At 41.8% G+C, this 14,401-nt stretch overlaps 1 protein-coding gene across 2 annotated transcripts in view; it reads left to right on the forward strand.

The window, feature by feature from the left end:
• The window catches only part of kdr (kinase insert domain receptor), a 31,571-nt gene that overhangs the window by 2,801 nt on the left and 14,369 nt on the right, over positions 1–14,401 (forward strand). The window contains exons 5-15 of one of the 2 annotated variants that reach the window (XM_023339727.1): positions 1,085–1,253; positions 1,478–1,617; positions 5,989–6,163; positions 7,250–7,370; positions 7,470–7,639; positions 9,200–9,353; positions 12,150–12,270; positions 12,390–12,501; positions 13,207–13,542; positions 13,641–13,787; positions 13,872–13,997. In XM_023339727.1, coding sequence (XP_023195495.1) covers positions 1,085–1,253; positions 1,478–1,617; positions 5,989–6,163; positions 7,250–7,370; positions 7,470–7,639; positions 9,200–9,353; positions 12,150–12,270; positions 12,390–12,501; positions 13,207–13,542; positions 13,641–13,787; positions 13,872–13,997 — 1,771 coding nt within the window. The remainder of the gene's footprint in view (positions 1–1,084; positions 1,254–1,477; positions 1,618–5,988; positions 6,164–7,249; positions 7,371–7,469; positions 7,640–9,199; positions 9,354–12,149; positions 12,271–12,389; positions 12,502–13,206; positions 13,543–13,640; positions 13,788–13,871; positions 13,998–14,401) is intronic. The other variant, XM_023339728.1, reaches the window with a different exon arrangement.

Here is a 14,401-nt window from a genome sequence, read left to right on the forward strand (position 1 = left end):
AGTTAAGAAAACATAGGAACGGCTCGTTCAGAACGTCACAAAAGAAGGTCAGAGTTCCTGCTTCGACAGTTAAAAAGAGGCTGGATTAAAAAAAAAAAGTCACCAATGGGAGAGTTCCAACGCAAAAACTATATTGAACTAAGAAAACACAAAAACCAGCCTCACATCTACCAGTGAAGATATGATTGATTCCCAAATACTTCTGGAATATTGGGTGGATCGACAGGACAAAAGTGAATCTTTTTGAGACGTGTGCATTCCATTATATGTGCTGTAAACCTAACAGAGTAGAAAAGGAACATTATGCGTATATAACTTAACATGGCGGTGGTAGCGTGGCGGTCAGTGAGTGGTTAGCTCCTTCACAACCTGAACAACCTGCTGTAATTGATACAACCATAAACTCTGCTCTCTACCGTAAAATTCCCAAACATCAGGCTCTTCGTGATTTAAAGGGAGGTTTTATGTATTTCATAACATGATCAAGTACCTACGTTACCTGCAGCTGTTGTGAAAACGCTGTATATATGACAAAAGACTCAGAAGACGCCTTAAAATGAGCTACTGTCTCTTTAAGAAGCACGTCATCACAACGATGCTTCCCCATGTCTTTCACTGATGCTGTTTAGAAAAAAAAGTTGATATTTGCTCAGTATATTTTAATAGAGTCAGTTTGATTTTATTGTTCATTGAAAACTGCTTTCTGTACTTAAAAAAACTTCGATTAACTAAAACATTGTGGTGTAACCAAAGAGCAAAAACAATAGAAATCTGTAGGAAAAAAAACCTTTTCACAAAAACAGACAATTCCCCTTTTGTTTTTCCAGAGTTTTTAAAACAAAAATTAGTATTATTTAAAAAAATGAAGACACGTGACAAAGTTTTCATAGAAACATCAACACAAAATTGGCCCGAAAACAAAACTAAAACGCAGTGCATTATATTTTTTCTTTAAGATTTGATTTCCAAATTACACTAGATTCCTAAAGTGTGGTCAAAATCAGTATTTCGCCTGTAATTCAGGCTTTCCTTTTCTTTATTTACCTATTTAATTCAGAATTGATTAACTTTCTTTGTTTGTCAGAAGTATCCAGTCAAGGAGATCCATCCAGATGGGAAGGAATCCGTGTGGGATCCCAAGAGGGGTTTCATCTTACCGACCCATCTGATAAGCTACGCTGGAGTCGTGTCCTGCCAGACTCGGATTGGAAATGAGATATTCAAGTCCCCTCTCTACATCGTGGCTGTTGTTGGTAAGATAAAAACAACAACAGCAAAAAAAAATCAGTGCAGAGAAATAGATCCAAATATTAGTTCTGGAAATGTCGATATAAGATCTGGTCAGAGACAGAATTAGGGTGATTACATGTGAGCAGGGACATTGTGTTGACTGGACTTGGCCTGTCCTGAGCGTGTGTAGCCTCAGCAGAACAATAGCATGTCCGCGACTGTCGTGCCTTCCCTCCCTTTTCCGCAGGATACAAGATTTATCACCTCACCCTGACCCCCGCTCACCAGAGGCTGTCTGTGGGGGAGAGGCTGGTGCTAACGTGCACGGCCCGCACGGAGCTCAACGTGGGCATCGAGTTCAACTGGACGCACTCCGGAGGGGTCCTGGTCAGTCCGCAAGTCTCTGATTCTGCGGCGCCGTTGTCGTCGATCTGCGGTGAAGTCATCCTGGTGGGAACCGGTTTGACTCACCGAGAGCGACGCGCAGAAGCAGAGACAGAAATCGGGAAATCTGTTTCCCTCTTCCTCCTTATCTTGCAAATATTCGGGGCTTCCTGCTTTCAGGAATCCGTCGGTCCGTCTGTGCGCCAGCAGGTCAAAGGTGACCACGTGTTTTATTCAGAGAGGGTTGTGAGGAAAAGGGACAATGATGCGTTGGTTTTCAAAACTTATTACAAGTAAAAATATGAAAAGTCCTGGAATTGGCTGGAGGTCTTTTGGGTCACAGATAGAGACTGAAAAATGTCTTTGTTGTTCTACGCAAAATGACTCAGACAAGGTTAGTTTTTAGGACACCAAAAGAGCAGGTTCATGAAATTTTTTTCTTATTAATCCTGTTAACAAATATACGTGAAGTATGTTAATAGATATAAGCAATGCAAAAGTATCAGGTTTGCCCATTTTATTGTACTCCTGTCTCAAATTGGTTAGTGTTGGAAAAGAGAAGAAGAGATCGTCCTCACACGTCGCTCGCACTCTTATTCAATTATTTTACTGTTGTAGACAAAAACAAACATGGCAAAGCATCATTTTCCATAATGTTAACCACTACTTAAGCAAAAACATACCGCTTTGAACAAATTAAAAACGTGAAAAATTACAAATACAATTAAAGCTGCAAGCAGCCTCGGGCGGCCCTCGCAGCAAGCGCCGCTCCGGCCTATTGGCCACCGCGGGGGTTCCAGCCACCGCAGAAGGTCTCGCACAATTTCCAGAGCCGCAGCCAACTCCCCACCGCAGAAGCTCCGCCGCAGTTTTCAGCACCGCCGCCCGCCAGCCACCGCAGAAGCTGTCGCGCATTTTCCCCGCCCGTCCACCAGGCGACACGCGTGAATGCGTTCGGCAGCGCTCCCCGACGACTGTCAAAAAATCTGGCGCAGATCGGTCGATGCGTCGAGGAGATACAACCCATGTATTAACTTAGGGGGCGCAGTGGAGCCAAATTACATTTCAAACCCGTTGGGCTCTTTAGAGGTGAACAAAGGTCATACAGATCCAGTTTGGCGCCAATCGGATGATCTATGCATGAATAAGAGCCAAACGTATGCATATGGCGAGGGAATGATATTCGCCATTTGGCCACGCCCACACGGTTCAGCCAGCAGCGAGCATTGACAGAGTTTATCATCCGAATCATCTTGATTAGGTCAAGAGAGCCATAAACGGAGCTTTCCAAGTAAACAAACGGCACTTCCTGTTCTGAGGGGGCGGGGCTTATATGACGTCATAATATGATGACATAGGGTCGTCAAGGATCCCACCAGGGTCACTCGTGCAAAGTTTGGTGCAGAAGCTATCGACCGTTCACAGTAAAATACAAGACTTCCTGTTGTCAGAGGGCGTGGCCTACGTGATGTCATCATTTGACCATTGGATATTATTGGACACAAGATAATGATCAATAACTCAAACTTTGGTGTCTCTGTGAGTTTTTGTGTTAGAATTACAAATTATTTAATTTTTTCCTTTTCAATTCAACATTGAACTGTCATTCCGTAGGGCAATGCTGCCCTCTGGTGTCGAATTACTGAAATTACTGAAATAGTTTCATTATTTCAGTAATTCGACACCAGAGGGCAGCATTGCCTTACACATGACAAAATAATCCCCTTTGTAATTGACTGTGTAACATATTACACAGTCAATCACAGGGGATCTTTGAGCCCTGCTAACCCCCCTTCAACATGCTCCAAAACTCACCAATTTGATAACTTTAAATCAAACATGCCTTATGATCAGACTGACCGAGTTTGAAGCCGATCAATCGAAATCCCTAGGAGGAGTTCGATCAAATACGAAGGCTGTAAACGTCAAAATCGAGGTCAAATGAACTTCAATCTAAAATGGCCGACTTCCTGTTGGGTTTAGAGCATGGCTCTAAGAGACTTTTTTGTACGTCCCGACAAGATACACATGTGTACCAAGTTTCGTAATTCTAGGTTTCAGCATGGCTTGGGGCTGTTCATTTAAAATACTCTAGGGGTCGCTATAGAGAAATTAGGCCACGCCCACCAAATTTTGTTATGAATTCCTGTCGGTGGGTGGATAATGATCCATCCTAGTGAGTTTGGAGCAGCTGGGCCCGAAATTGTGGAATTCAGAGCCAAACGTATGGCAACCGCGTCACAGGTCACTTCGCCACGCCGCCACACCCACCTGCTATGTCAAAGCCGGTCAGGGCTTGAATCCACAACACACCAACATGTCTTCTGTCTCTGGACACAGTTTCATGTTGATTAGGTCAAAGGGCTAAGATAGCGACCGTTCACAGTAAAACATGACACTTCCTGTTCTCAGGGGGCGTGGCCTACTTAAAAAAATAATTTCACCACAGGGTATTTTAGAACACCTGATGACGACCAATCCCTGAACATTTGGTCCCTCTATGTGTTTTTATATAGGAAATATAAGAGTTTCGTGTTTCATGGCGAGTAGGTGAACTTTGACCCCTGCTAACCCCCCTTCAATATACTCCAAAACTCACCAATTTGATAACTTTAAATCAAACATGCCTTATGATCAGACTGACCAAGTTTGAAGCCGATCAATCGAAATCCCTAGGAGGAGTTCGATCAAATACGAAGGCTGTAAACGTCAAACTCGAGGTCCAAAATGGACCTTCAAGACAAAATGGCCGACTTCCTGTTGGGTTTCGACCATGGCTCTAAGAGACTTTTTTGTACGTCCTGACAAGATACACATGTGTACCAAGTTTCGTAATTCTAGGTTAAAGCATGGCTTAGGGCTGTTCATTTAAAATACTCTAGGGGTCGCTATAGAGAAATTAGGCCACGCCCACCAAATTTTGTTATGAATTCCTGTCGGTGGGTGGATAATGATCCATCCTAGTGAGTTTGGAGCAGCTGGGCCCGAAATTGTGGAATTCAGAGCCAAACGTATGGCAACGGCGTTACAGGTCACTTCGCCACGCCGCCACGCCCACCTGCTATGTCAAAGCCGGTCGGGGTTGGAATCCACAACACACCAACATGTCTTCTGTCTCTGGACACAGTTTCATGTTGATTAGGTCAAAGGGCTAAGATAGCGACCGTTCACAGTAAAACATGACACTTCCTGTTCTCAGGGGGCGTGGCCTAAGTGATATCATCATTTCACCACAGGGTATTTTAGGACACCCGATGACGATCAATCACTGAAAGTTTGATACCTCTATGTGTTTTTGTATAGGAAATATAAGAGTTTCGTGTTTCATGGCGAGTAGGTGAACTTTGACCCCTGCTAACCCCCCTTCAACATGCTCCAAAACTCACCAATTTGATAACTTTAAATCAAACATGCCTTATGATCAGACTGACCGAGTTTGAAGTCGATCAATCGAAATCCCTAGGAGGAGTTCGATCAAATACGAAGGCTGTAAACGTCAAAATCGAGGTAAAAAATGGAGGTTCAATACAAAATGGCCGACTTCCTGTGATAGTTGGCTTATAACATTAAATGTAAGTTCTGAGTCTTTTGGTGAGCTCTACAAGTGTACCAAATTTCATGTCTCTACCATGAAGTACGTTCATACCATTGTGTCAACAGAAAATTGCTAGTTGCCGCCGTTCAGCAATTTTTTTTGCGATTTTTGCGACAACCTTAAAATTCAAAATTTTTAAATTTTCTAGTCGCCACCGCCAAGTTTGGTGAGTTTTTGAATATGATAAAGCCCCCAAAAAGGCTCCTCTTTAGGGGGGCAGAATCGTAATAATAAGAAACAGTACAGATACAATAGGCCTTCGCAGCGCTTTGCTGCTCGGGCCTAAAAATGACAAAAATACGAGAAATGATCCCACCACAAAGGATATGTTCGTAGGGCATCCAGAAAGCTAGCAACAACACTGCATGAACTTTTTAACTCATTTATCGTGTTGTTCACATGCCGTCAATGTAAAACCACGTCTTGATAGTTCTGCACTCGTTTGGACCTGGTGATCACTCGGGGGAATTTGTTTTCCTTTAAAAGTATGAGAGTACGAGGAGCTACAGACAGAAAAACAAACAACAAAACTTTTCAGACTTGCTTATGAAAAATAAAACTTTAAAGTTATCACTTTCCACAAGTATGCATTATTTGAAATCTGAATGAAACATTCTGGTTTTGTTGTCAAGTGAGAAAATGAGGCACTGTGAGTAAGCAGAACTTTTTAACGTTACAAAACAGAAACAGATTCTAGAAACAAATTTAGAATACTGTGTGGCTGTGAGTCGCCCGTTTCAAAACACCAACTATCTGCTTGCTGCGTGTTCCCACGTCAGAGCTCAGAGGGAGGTTTCCACACCGTACCCCACAAGAAGAAGCTGTGGGACTCTCTGGATCTGTCCAACACGCTGATAGTGGAGAACGTCACGGTGGATCACTCTGGAGATTATACCTGCACAGTTTCCAGTGGGCAGATGGAGAAAAGCGCTTCAGCATATGTCACAGTTTTTGGTGGGTACTTTGAGAGCACATAATTGTCGCCATCCATCCATCCATCCATCCATCCATCCATCCATCCATCCATCCATCCATCCATCCATCCATCCATCCATCCATCATCCATCATCCATCCATCCATCCATCCATCCATCCGACAGGACACACAACCATGCACACACACTCACACCTAGGGAGAATTTAGAGAGACCAATTAACCTGAGAGTCACGTTTTTGGACTGTGGGAGGAAGCCGGAGAACCCGGAGAGAACCCACGCATGCACAGGGAGAACATGCAAACTCCATGCAGAAAGACCCCGGGCCGGGAATCGAACCCAGAACCTTCTTGCTGCAAGGCAACAGTTCTACCAACGCATAATATTATGTTTTGATTAAAACAAGTTAAAAAGTGGTTCATGGGGTAAAAAAAAATTTTTTTAACTTTGTAACAAGAAAACTTACTCCTTTAAAAAAATGGCAGGATATTGAGATTCTGGTGAAAATCATCTTCACATTCCAAAAGTTTGAACTTTAATCCCCATTTGGAGTTGGTGGGAATGTTTTTGCTGCACCATGTCGACTGAACGATGTTTTCCTGCCCCTAAGTTGTTTTCTTTCATCCAGCACCTGAAATTTACTCACAGGCTTCTTTAAAAATGACTCTCATTCTTTGCATGAATGTTTTCTGTTTGGAACAAACCTAATTATGTAAAAACAAACAAAAAAAACCCCCAGAGATACTCTTTATATCCTCTAAATACTATATTTCTTAATTCTGTATTGAAGAAAGCTAACCATCCTAAAAAAAACCTCTATAAATGTCTTTAAAAAATATTCAGTTTTAATACGATATAAAAGTTTGTTTAGAAACGTCAGATTTTTTTATTCCAACTATTTTGAAAAAAGATATATTGCTCGTTTTTTCCTGCTTTACAATTATGAGCTGCTTTGTGTTCGTCTTTCACATAAAATACCAAAACACAATGAAACACAAGACACTGCACTTTTTGCAATTGAGTTGATAGTTACTCCCCATAAATGCTCCTGTGAGGTTGGTTACAACAGAACGGTAACACTCTGCTCATTTGTTTATTTCTGCAGAAATGCCCTTCATTGATATGACAGAACAATGGCCAGAGGTGTGGGAAGTGAACGTGGGCGATCAAACGCCCACAGAGATCCCCGTCAGGTACTCGGCCTACCCCGATCCCAACTTGAAGTGGTACGTCCGCAGGTTCACCTCGATGGGGTTTGGATGCACCTCTTAAATTAAATGTCTCTCCCGCAATTTGTTTTAATATTTCCTTTGATATATTGACAGGTTGAAAGACGGCCAAGCTCTTGTGAAGGACAACTACAGAATAAAACACAAAGGTGACCTCCTCATCATCCGCGGAGCCACTGAGGACGATGCAGGGACCTACACTGTGGTTCTCACCAACAAGATCACGAAACATGAAGAGAAACGCTCCTTCAAGCTGCAGGTCAATGGTAGGTTATTGTTTTTGTTGTTGTTGTTGTTGTTTTTGCCTCTTCATCATTTCAGCTCAACTGAAATGATGATCTGCAAGGCAGGTGTCGCCTTGCAGATTTTTTTTTCTGTTTTTGATTTCTTTGTGACCCTGAACTGAAAATGTTTAAATTGTTAAATCAATTTTAAAATCACACTAACTGTTTTTCAAATGGTGGCTTTGATTGCTAAGTGATTGTTAAGTGGAAAATGAGTATGTAGATAAAAAAAAGAAAAAGAAATGTAATTGTCCTTATTTTTAATTGATTAACTTTTTTGTTCAGTTCTAGTATCCACATCCAGGCCTGATCAGAGCCCGACTCGAGGAATTAAGAAATCACTTCAATTAATGATGAATGAATGAATGAATGAATGAATGAATGAATCAACCAGTTTGTTATTATTGCACATTTCAGCAACAATGCAGTTCAAAGTGCTTTACAAAAGAAATAAAAAAAATCATAGAACAATTGAGAAAGCCAGTAAACATTACGGTTTGTGCCATCGTTACACATCAAAACATTGTTCAGTGTTTCATTTATTATGGCTCAAAAGCAAATCTAAAGAGGTGGGAATTTAGTCTAGATTTAAAGGAAATCCGCGTCTCAGCTGTTTTCCAGTTTTATGGAAGCTGAATCTTGCCTGACAACCTTAAAAATAGAAGCAGCATCTATCAGCCATTATCTATTCGTCTGGAATGGTTTGGAAAGTCTCTAGAAGGCCTTTGGGACTCCAGCGAGGCACAGCGAGAGCCATTATTTACAGATGGAAATAACCTGAAACTGTGGTGAACCTTCTTAGGAATGACCGTCCGACCAAAATGACTCCAAAATCTTAGCTACTCAACCATGAGTTCACAAATGAACCAAGGAGAACATCTAAAATGCTGCAGTTCATGTTTGTGTTCATGACTGAACATTAACAAAGGGACTGAGTACAAATAGCCTGCATGGTAGCATTCCTTTGACAAAAGTGACGCTTTGCAGAAGCTTTGCTCACCTGTTGCAACAGGCGAACACATTGTACCGACAGTCATACATGGTGGTGGTAGTGTGATGTTTCTGGGGCTGCTTTACTTCTACAATTCCAGGATGACTTGCTGTAATTATTACAAACATGAAGTCCGCTCTCTGGCAAAACATCCTGAAGAAAAGATGGTCAGACTATCAGTTTGTGACCTTCAGCTCAGGAAAAAGGATCCAAAGCGCTCTTGCAAGCCTAACAAGAGAAATTATTTGGAATGGCCTAGACAAAGTCCTGGCCTAAATTTGATTTTACTCCTGGGACACATTTTGTCCCTCGTTGAAAGCTTTGCAAATTTGCTGAATTGAAACAAATCCACCAAGACGTGTGGGCCAAATGTACTTCCCAGGGATGTAAAAACAAACCCAGTACCAGTTATTTTGAACCGTTCAGGGCAATTGTTGCTGCTAATTCTAAAAGATTGAGGTAAAGTGAAATCTATAAAGGGGCAAATACTTTTTAACAACACCGCGTTTTGTCAAGATGCGCTGGAAACTTGTCTGTGCTGTCCTCTACAGTGCCTCCTAAGATAATCGAGAAGGGGAGCGGCTACAGCGACGAGTACGAGTATGGCAAAAGCACCACCCTGTGGTGCACCGCCCGCGGCATTCCCACACCTGAGTACATCGAGTGGCAGTGGATGTCCAAGGAAGACTGTCCCTGGGCCTTCTTGTAAGTCACCCTTTTCTATCACCCCGTGTTTTTGTATGGAGGAGAGGAGAGAGTTGTTTTTCTGAATTCGAGCTGCGGTGACTTTCCCCTCAGACGGTCCCTGTCAACAACTTGTTGATTTACCGGAGGAATAGCTGCTTTCGTGATGTTGATGGAAGCACGAGACGGCACAATGAGAGTGCACTCTGACCTTGATGCAGATCAGCGGATGTGATTCGTTCCCGCCTCAGTGTCCATTTTTAGAACAACATCAATTATTGAGACTCAGAATGTTCTCAAATGTGCTCAGTCAAGAATCTGCACAACAATTATTGTAATTTCGGCCGGTTTGGGTCGCAGCTTTGTCCACATGCATCCTGGACGTCTTTTTTTAAATTTTTTGATTTTTTTGCGGGTTACACAACATCCTCAGTGAATTCAGCAGTGATTTGGCAAGTGTTGACAGAAAGAAGACAGTCTGTGTGCCTCTGAGATGAGGTTTTGACCAGAGAAGGTCGGCAGCTCGCTTCTTATCTTCTGCCTACACGACCGAGTGTTTCCTCAGTCCAGATCCACATTTCCTGTTGTTCCTGTCGGAGTCACTTTAAAAAGAAAGCGCGTTTCCCTGCTGGAGCTGTCTCTCCTCTTGGGTGCATTCTTTTTCCTGTTATCTTTCAATTTTACAGGCTTGTTTGAGACAATACTCATAAGTTTTCCGCCATTTTTCACTGAAGTGCAACTTGTTCAAGTAGAACTATTTTTGGATGTTTTGAGATTAAAGGTAAATAAATCCTTTTCTGTTCTGGTGTTCAGAAACAACATTCTGCAGTGACATTTTGATGACCTCAAATACTGGTCATTTGGCCTGATCAAAGTTACTGATACTATGGATGCAGCATTTTGTCATATTTTTGTCAGCAGTCTCTGACATTTGGCTGTTATTTCTGGTTGTTTGTTGGATGGATTTTTCTCCTATTTAAAGGAGAGGAGCTGCTCTGTAAAGTCTAATGAAACTATAACTTGTGGGGTTCCCCAAGGTTTGTTACTTGGTACACTTGAGATTTTAATTTTATGTATCACTCCCAGCAAGCATTACTTGGGTTATACACCGTGTTCCAGATTATTATGCAAGTGATATTTTCTCAGATTTTCTTAAATGGTCACTGCAAATGATGGTCAGTATAATTTTCAAGTAATGAACTATTACAGTATAAATCTAATTTTACTGAACAAAGCTCCCCATGAGAACAGTATTTATTTTCAAAAATCAAAAACTCAACATGCACTGTTCCACATTTTTATGCACAGCAGATTATCTAAACATTTTATGGATTATAAAGAACTGCAAACTGTCATTCTTTGAATGTGCAGCATTAAATGGTCACATGTACTAAAATCAAAGCTACTTAAATCAAAAACATCTTAACAGACTGAGTTACATGTTAACATAGGACCTACTTTGATATCACAGCACAATTATTGAGCCTTTGAACTTGTGAGTTTGTGGAAAGTTTCTGCTTGAATTTCTTTGCAGGATGTCAGAAAACTTTCCCAGAGCTGCTGGTTGGATATGAACTGGATTCAGATCTTCTGCTTGAGGAAACTCCAAAGGTTCTCAATAGAGTTGAGGTCAGAGGTCAGAGGAGGATGATGACCCCACCATGAGTTTCTCCTCTTTTATGCCCATAGCAGCCAATCCACCACTGCATCCATCTGGACCATCCAGGGTTACACAGCAGTCATCAGTGAACAAGTCTGTTTGAAAATTAATCTTCATGTACAGCTGGGCCCACTGAGACCGTTTCTGCTTGTGAGCTCTGGTTAGGGGCCCAATAGTAGCTTCATGCACCTCAAGCCTCTGGAGGTTCCAGAGGCTCCAGCAGCTTCAAATAACTGTTTGCTGCTTTGTAAAGGCATTTTAACAGCTGCTCTCTTAATCCGATGAATTTGTCTAACAGAAACCTTCCTCATTTTGCCTTTATCTGTACAAACCCATCTTTGTTCTGAATCAGCCACAAATCTCTTCACAGTACAATAAATGCTTCAGTTTTCATTAAATATCTAATGTTTTTATATCTTGTCATACGACACTACACTATCTGATGATTTTCATCAGCAGAGATTCTTTCTCTTTCCCATATTGCTTGAAACCTGTGGCTTGCTTAATAATGTGGAACATCCTTCTTAAGTAGATTTCCTTTAATTGAGCTCAGCAGACAAACTATTCAACCAGCTCTCTGAAATTAATTATAGTGATTCAAAGAGCCCCGACACACAATAAAATCTATAAATTTAATAGCACAACAAAAAATGTAATCTTTATGACACTTAAATCCAATTTGCATAACAATTTGGAACACGGTGTAATGATATTCTTTACCATTTATATCTTTTTCTCACATTCAGTTGATGTTTTTTTTTATCCATGCTACCTCGATAAAAAACTATTGACGTCACTTCAATGTTTACAAGTCATAGAGACTTGTAAACATTGAAGTTTACAAGTCTTCAATGTTGTAAACTTTGTTATTCTTGTGTCATTAACACAAGAATAACACCCGTTTCATGTTTATTACATTGGCTCACTGTAGTATTCAGAACAGATTTTAAAATGATAACGCTCATATATAAAGCAGAGGAGGAAGTGACGCCAGTGTATTTATCTATTGGTATTATTCTATGTCCTGTGACTTGGGTTTTTGTTACCGTTAAATCCTGTACAGTGCTCTGTGACTGCGTTAGTGAAAGCCGCCTTATAAATAAATCATTCATTCATTCATTCACATATGTACACATGCTTTTTATTCTGTGAATCAGGCCAGGACTGAACAACACCGAGGAGCTGCTGAGGAACTGCACAGCCTGGAAAAATGTCTCCATCGGCGGCGGCGTTCGCGACCAAGTAGAAGTCACCGACAGCGTCGATCGAACTCAAAATGTGAATAATTCACCGGTTACATTCTTTTCCCATCTTATATCTCCCATGAGTCCCTAGATTTTGTCATGTGAAGATATGGAATAAAAACGGCAAACTAAAGTGAACTTCTTTGCTTGTAGAAATTTATCAGTGCGTTGAAGATTCAGAAAGCAGAGACTCATGCCCTCTACAGATGCAAGACTGCCAACAAAGTAGGAAGGGATTCGAGGAACATCTTTTTCCGTGTCACACGTAAGATTTACTTCTTCTCTTGTGTTTGTTTCATGCAGCCTTTGCTAAATCTGAGCTCAGTTTTGGCAGAGTGCATTTTTAATATTTTACCATTTTGTCACATTTATACCACAAACGTCAATGTAACTTTATGTGTCTAACACAAAATAGCAGCCATCCATGGGCGATAACTGACATGATATATATCCTATGTATTTCAATATCCCTTTTGACACTTTGAAAAAATTACCACACTTCACTGCTTCTCTGCTTCAGTTAAAATTCCCACAATCCTTTGCTGCGTCACTCACTGTCACATGACCAAACTCCTTTTCTCCCTTACAGATACTAATTGCAACAAGATGGAAATAAATATTGGTTGTTAATACCGGTCCATTTTTATATATTGGACCGACGCTGATATGTAAAAAGAACCAAACAAACAAAAAAAACAACTAATATCGGCCAGTACTAATGTTAGTGCCGATATACCGTGAATCCCTGATATGCATAAAAATTCTTCACACACTTGCTAGAGTCTTGCTGTCAATTGTTTTTGAAAATTTTGTTTCCTTTTGCTTCCACTTCAAGTGGACTGGGGTTTGGGCTTCACATGCTGAAAAATCTCAGTGAAATACTTTAAAAAGTTTGTAGTTCTAAGGTGACAAAATGAATACTTTTGCAAGGCACCGTTACTTGTCTGATCTGCGATTTGTGCCCCTTTAGGTGACCTCGAGGTGATCATGTCTCCCTCCGATAAGCCTATGGAGCAGGACGACGTGGTCCTACGGTGTAAAGCGGACAATCTGCTGTACGACCAACTGGCCTGGTTCCGGGTCACTAACCTATCCCCATCAGAGCTGGCTGAGTCCACCCGGCCCTGCCGCTCGCTGACTCTGCAGCCCCTGCCGCAGGCCGTGCTGTCCAATCTCCAGGGCAACATCACCCTGGACCTGATGCTGCCCAACGCATCCCGTCAGGATGAGGGCCTCTACGCCTGCCAGGTGAAGAACATCAAGTCGGCAAAGAGCACCTGCATTCTCCGCCAGCTGTTCCTCAAAGGTTAGCGAGGCTCGAATCGAGTCGAAAGCAGATCGCATAGAGAAGCTGATGAAAGTCAGAAATAACTCATTGTCATTTCTCACGTTTGACTTCCTTAGATCTTGAGGCTGCAAGAATACGCAACAATTTCACCGACCAAAAGGTCAACGTGAGTGTGACCATCGTCCTTCGCTGTGACGCTGTTGGGACGCCAAACCCGACAGTGGTGTGGACCAAAAACAACCACACGGTGGAGAAGGGCTCAGGTGGGACGACCGCTGCCCCGCACACCCACCGCCTCACAAGTCACCACATTTAATGCACCAAGCCTGTTCATTTGCTGCTTCCAGGAGTGATTCTGCAACAGAACAACCTGATGATTCAGCGTGTGAAGAAGGAGGACAGCGGTCTGTACGCGTGTGCGGCATGCAACAGCCGTGGATGTGACACCGCACAGGCCTATCTGAGTGTTGAAGGTCAGTCTACCGCTGGTACCAAATGCAGTTTGCTTCTTCGCCAAGATGAAATAAGACCAAACTAACTTAAACTAACTCTTCAGGAAGATATAGGAGCTTATTTTAAGAAAATGTTAAGAGTACTCTGTTTTTATACTCTGACCTGTAGAAATCCACACCTCAGAAAAATCTATCTTGAGGTCAACTATCAGTCATACGCTTCATTAATGCAATTTGACCTTTATAAAGGAGCAGCAAGAGGAAACTGCTGTTGAAAAAAATGATACAATTGGCCGCAAACCACGCAGGTGACATGAAATAGCAAATAAGTTATAAGAGGAGCTTTGGTCTGATGACAACCGAATTGAATATTTTGGTCTATGTACCTATGCAGGGCAGAAAACTAAATGTGCATTACCCCAAAC

This window comes from Xiphophorus maculatus, chromosome 9 (genome assembly GCF_002775205.1).
Source record: "Xiphophorus maculatus strain JP 163 A chromosome 9, X_maculatus-5.0-male, whole genome shotgun sequence".
Lineage (NCBI taxonomy): Eukaryota > Metazoa > Chordata > Actinopteri > Cyprinodontiformes > Poeciliidae > Xiphophorus > Xiphophorus maculatus.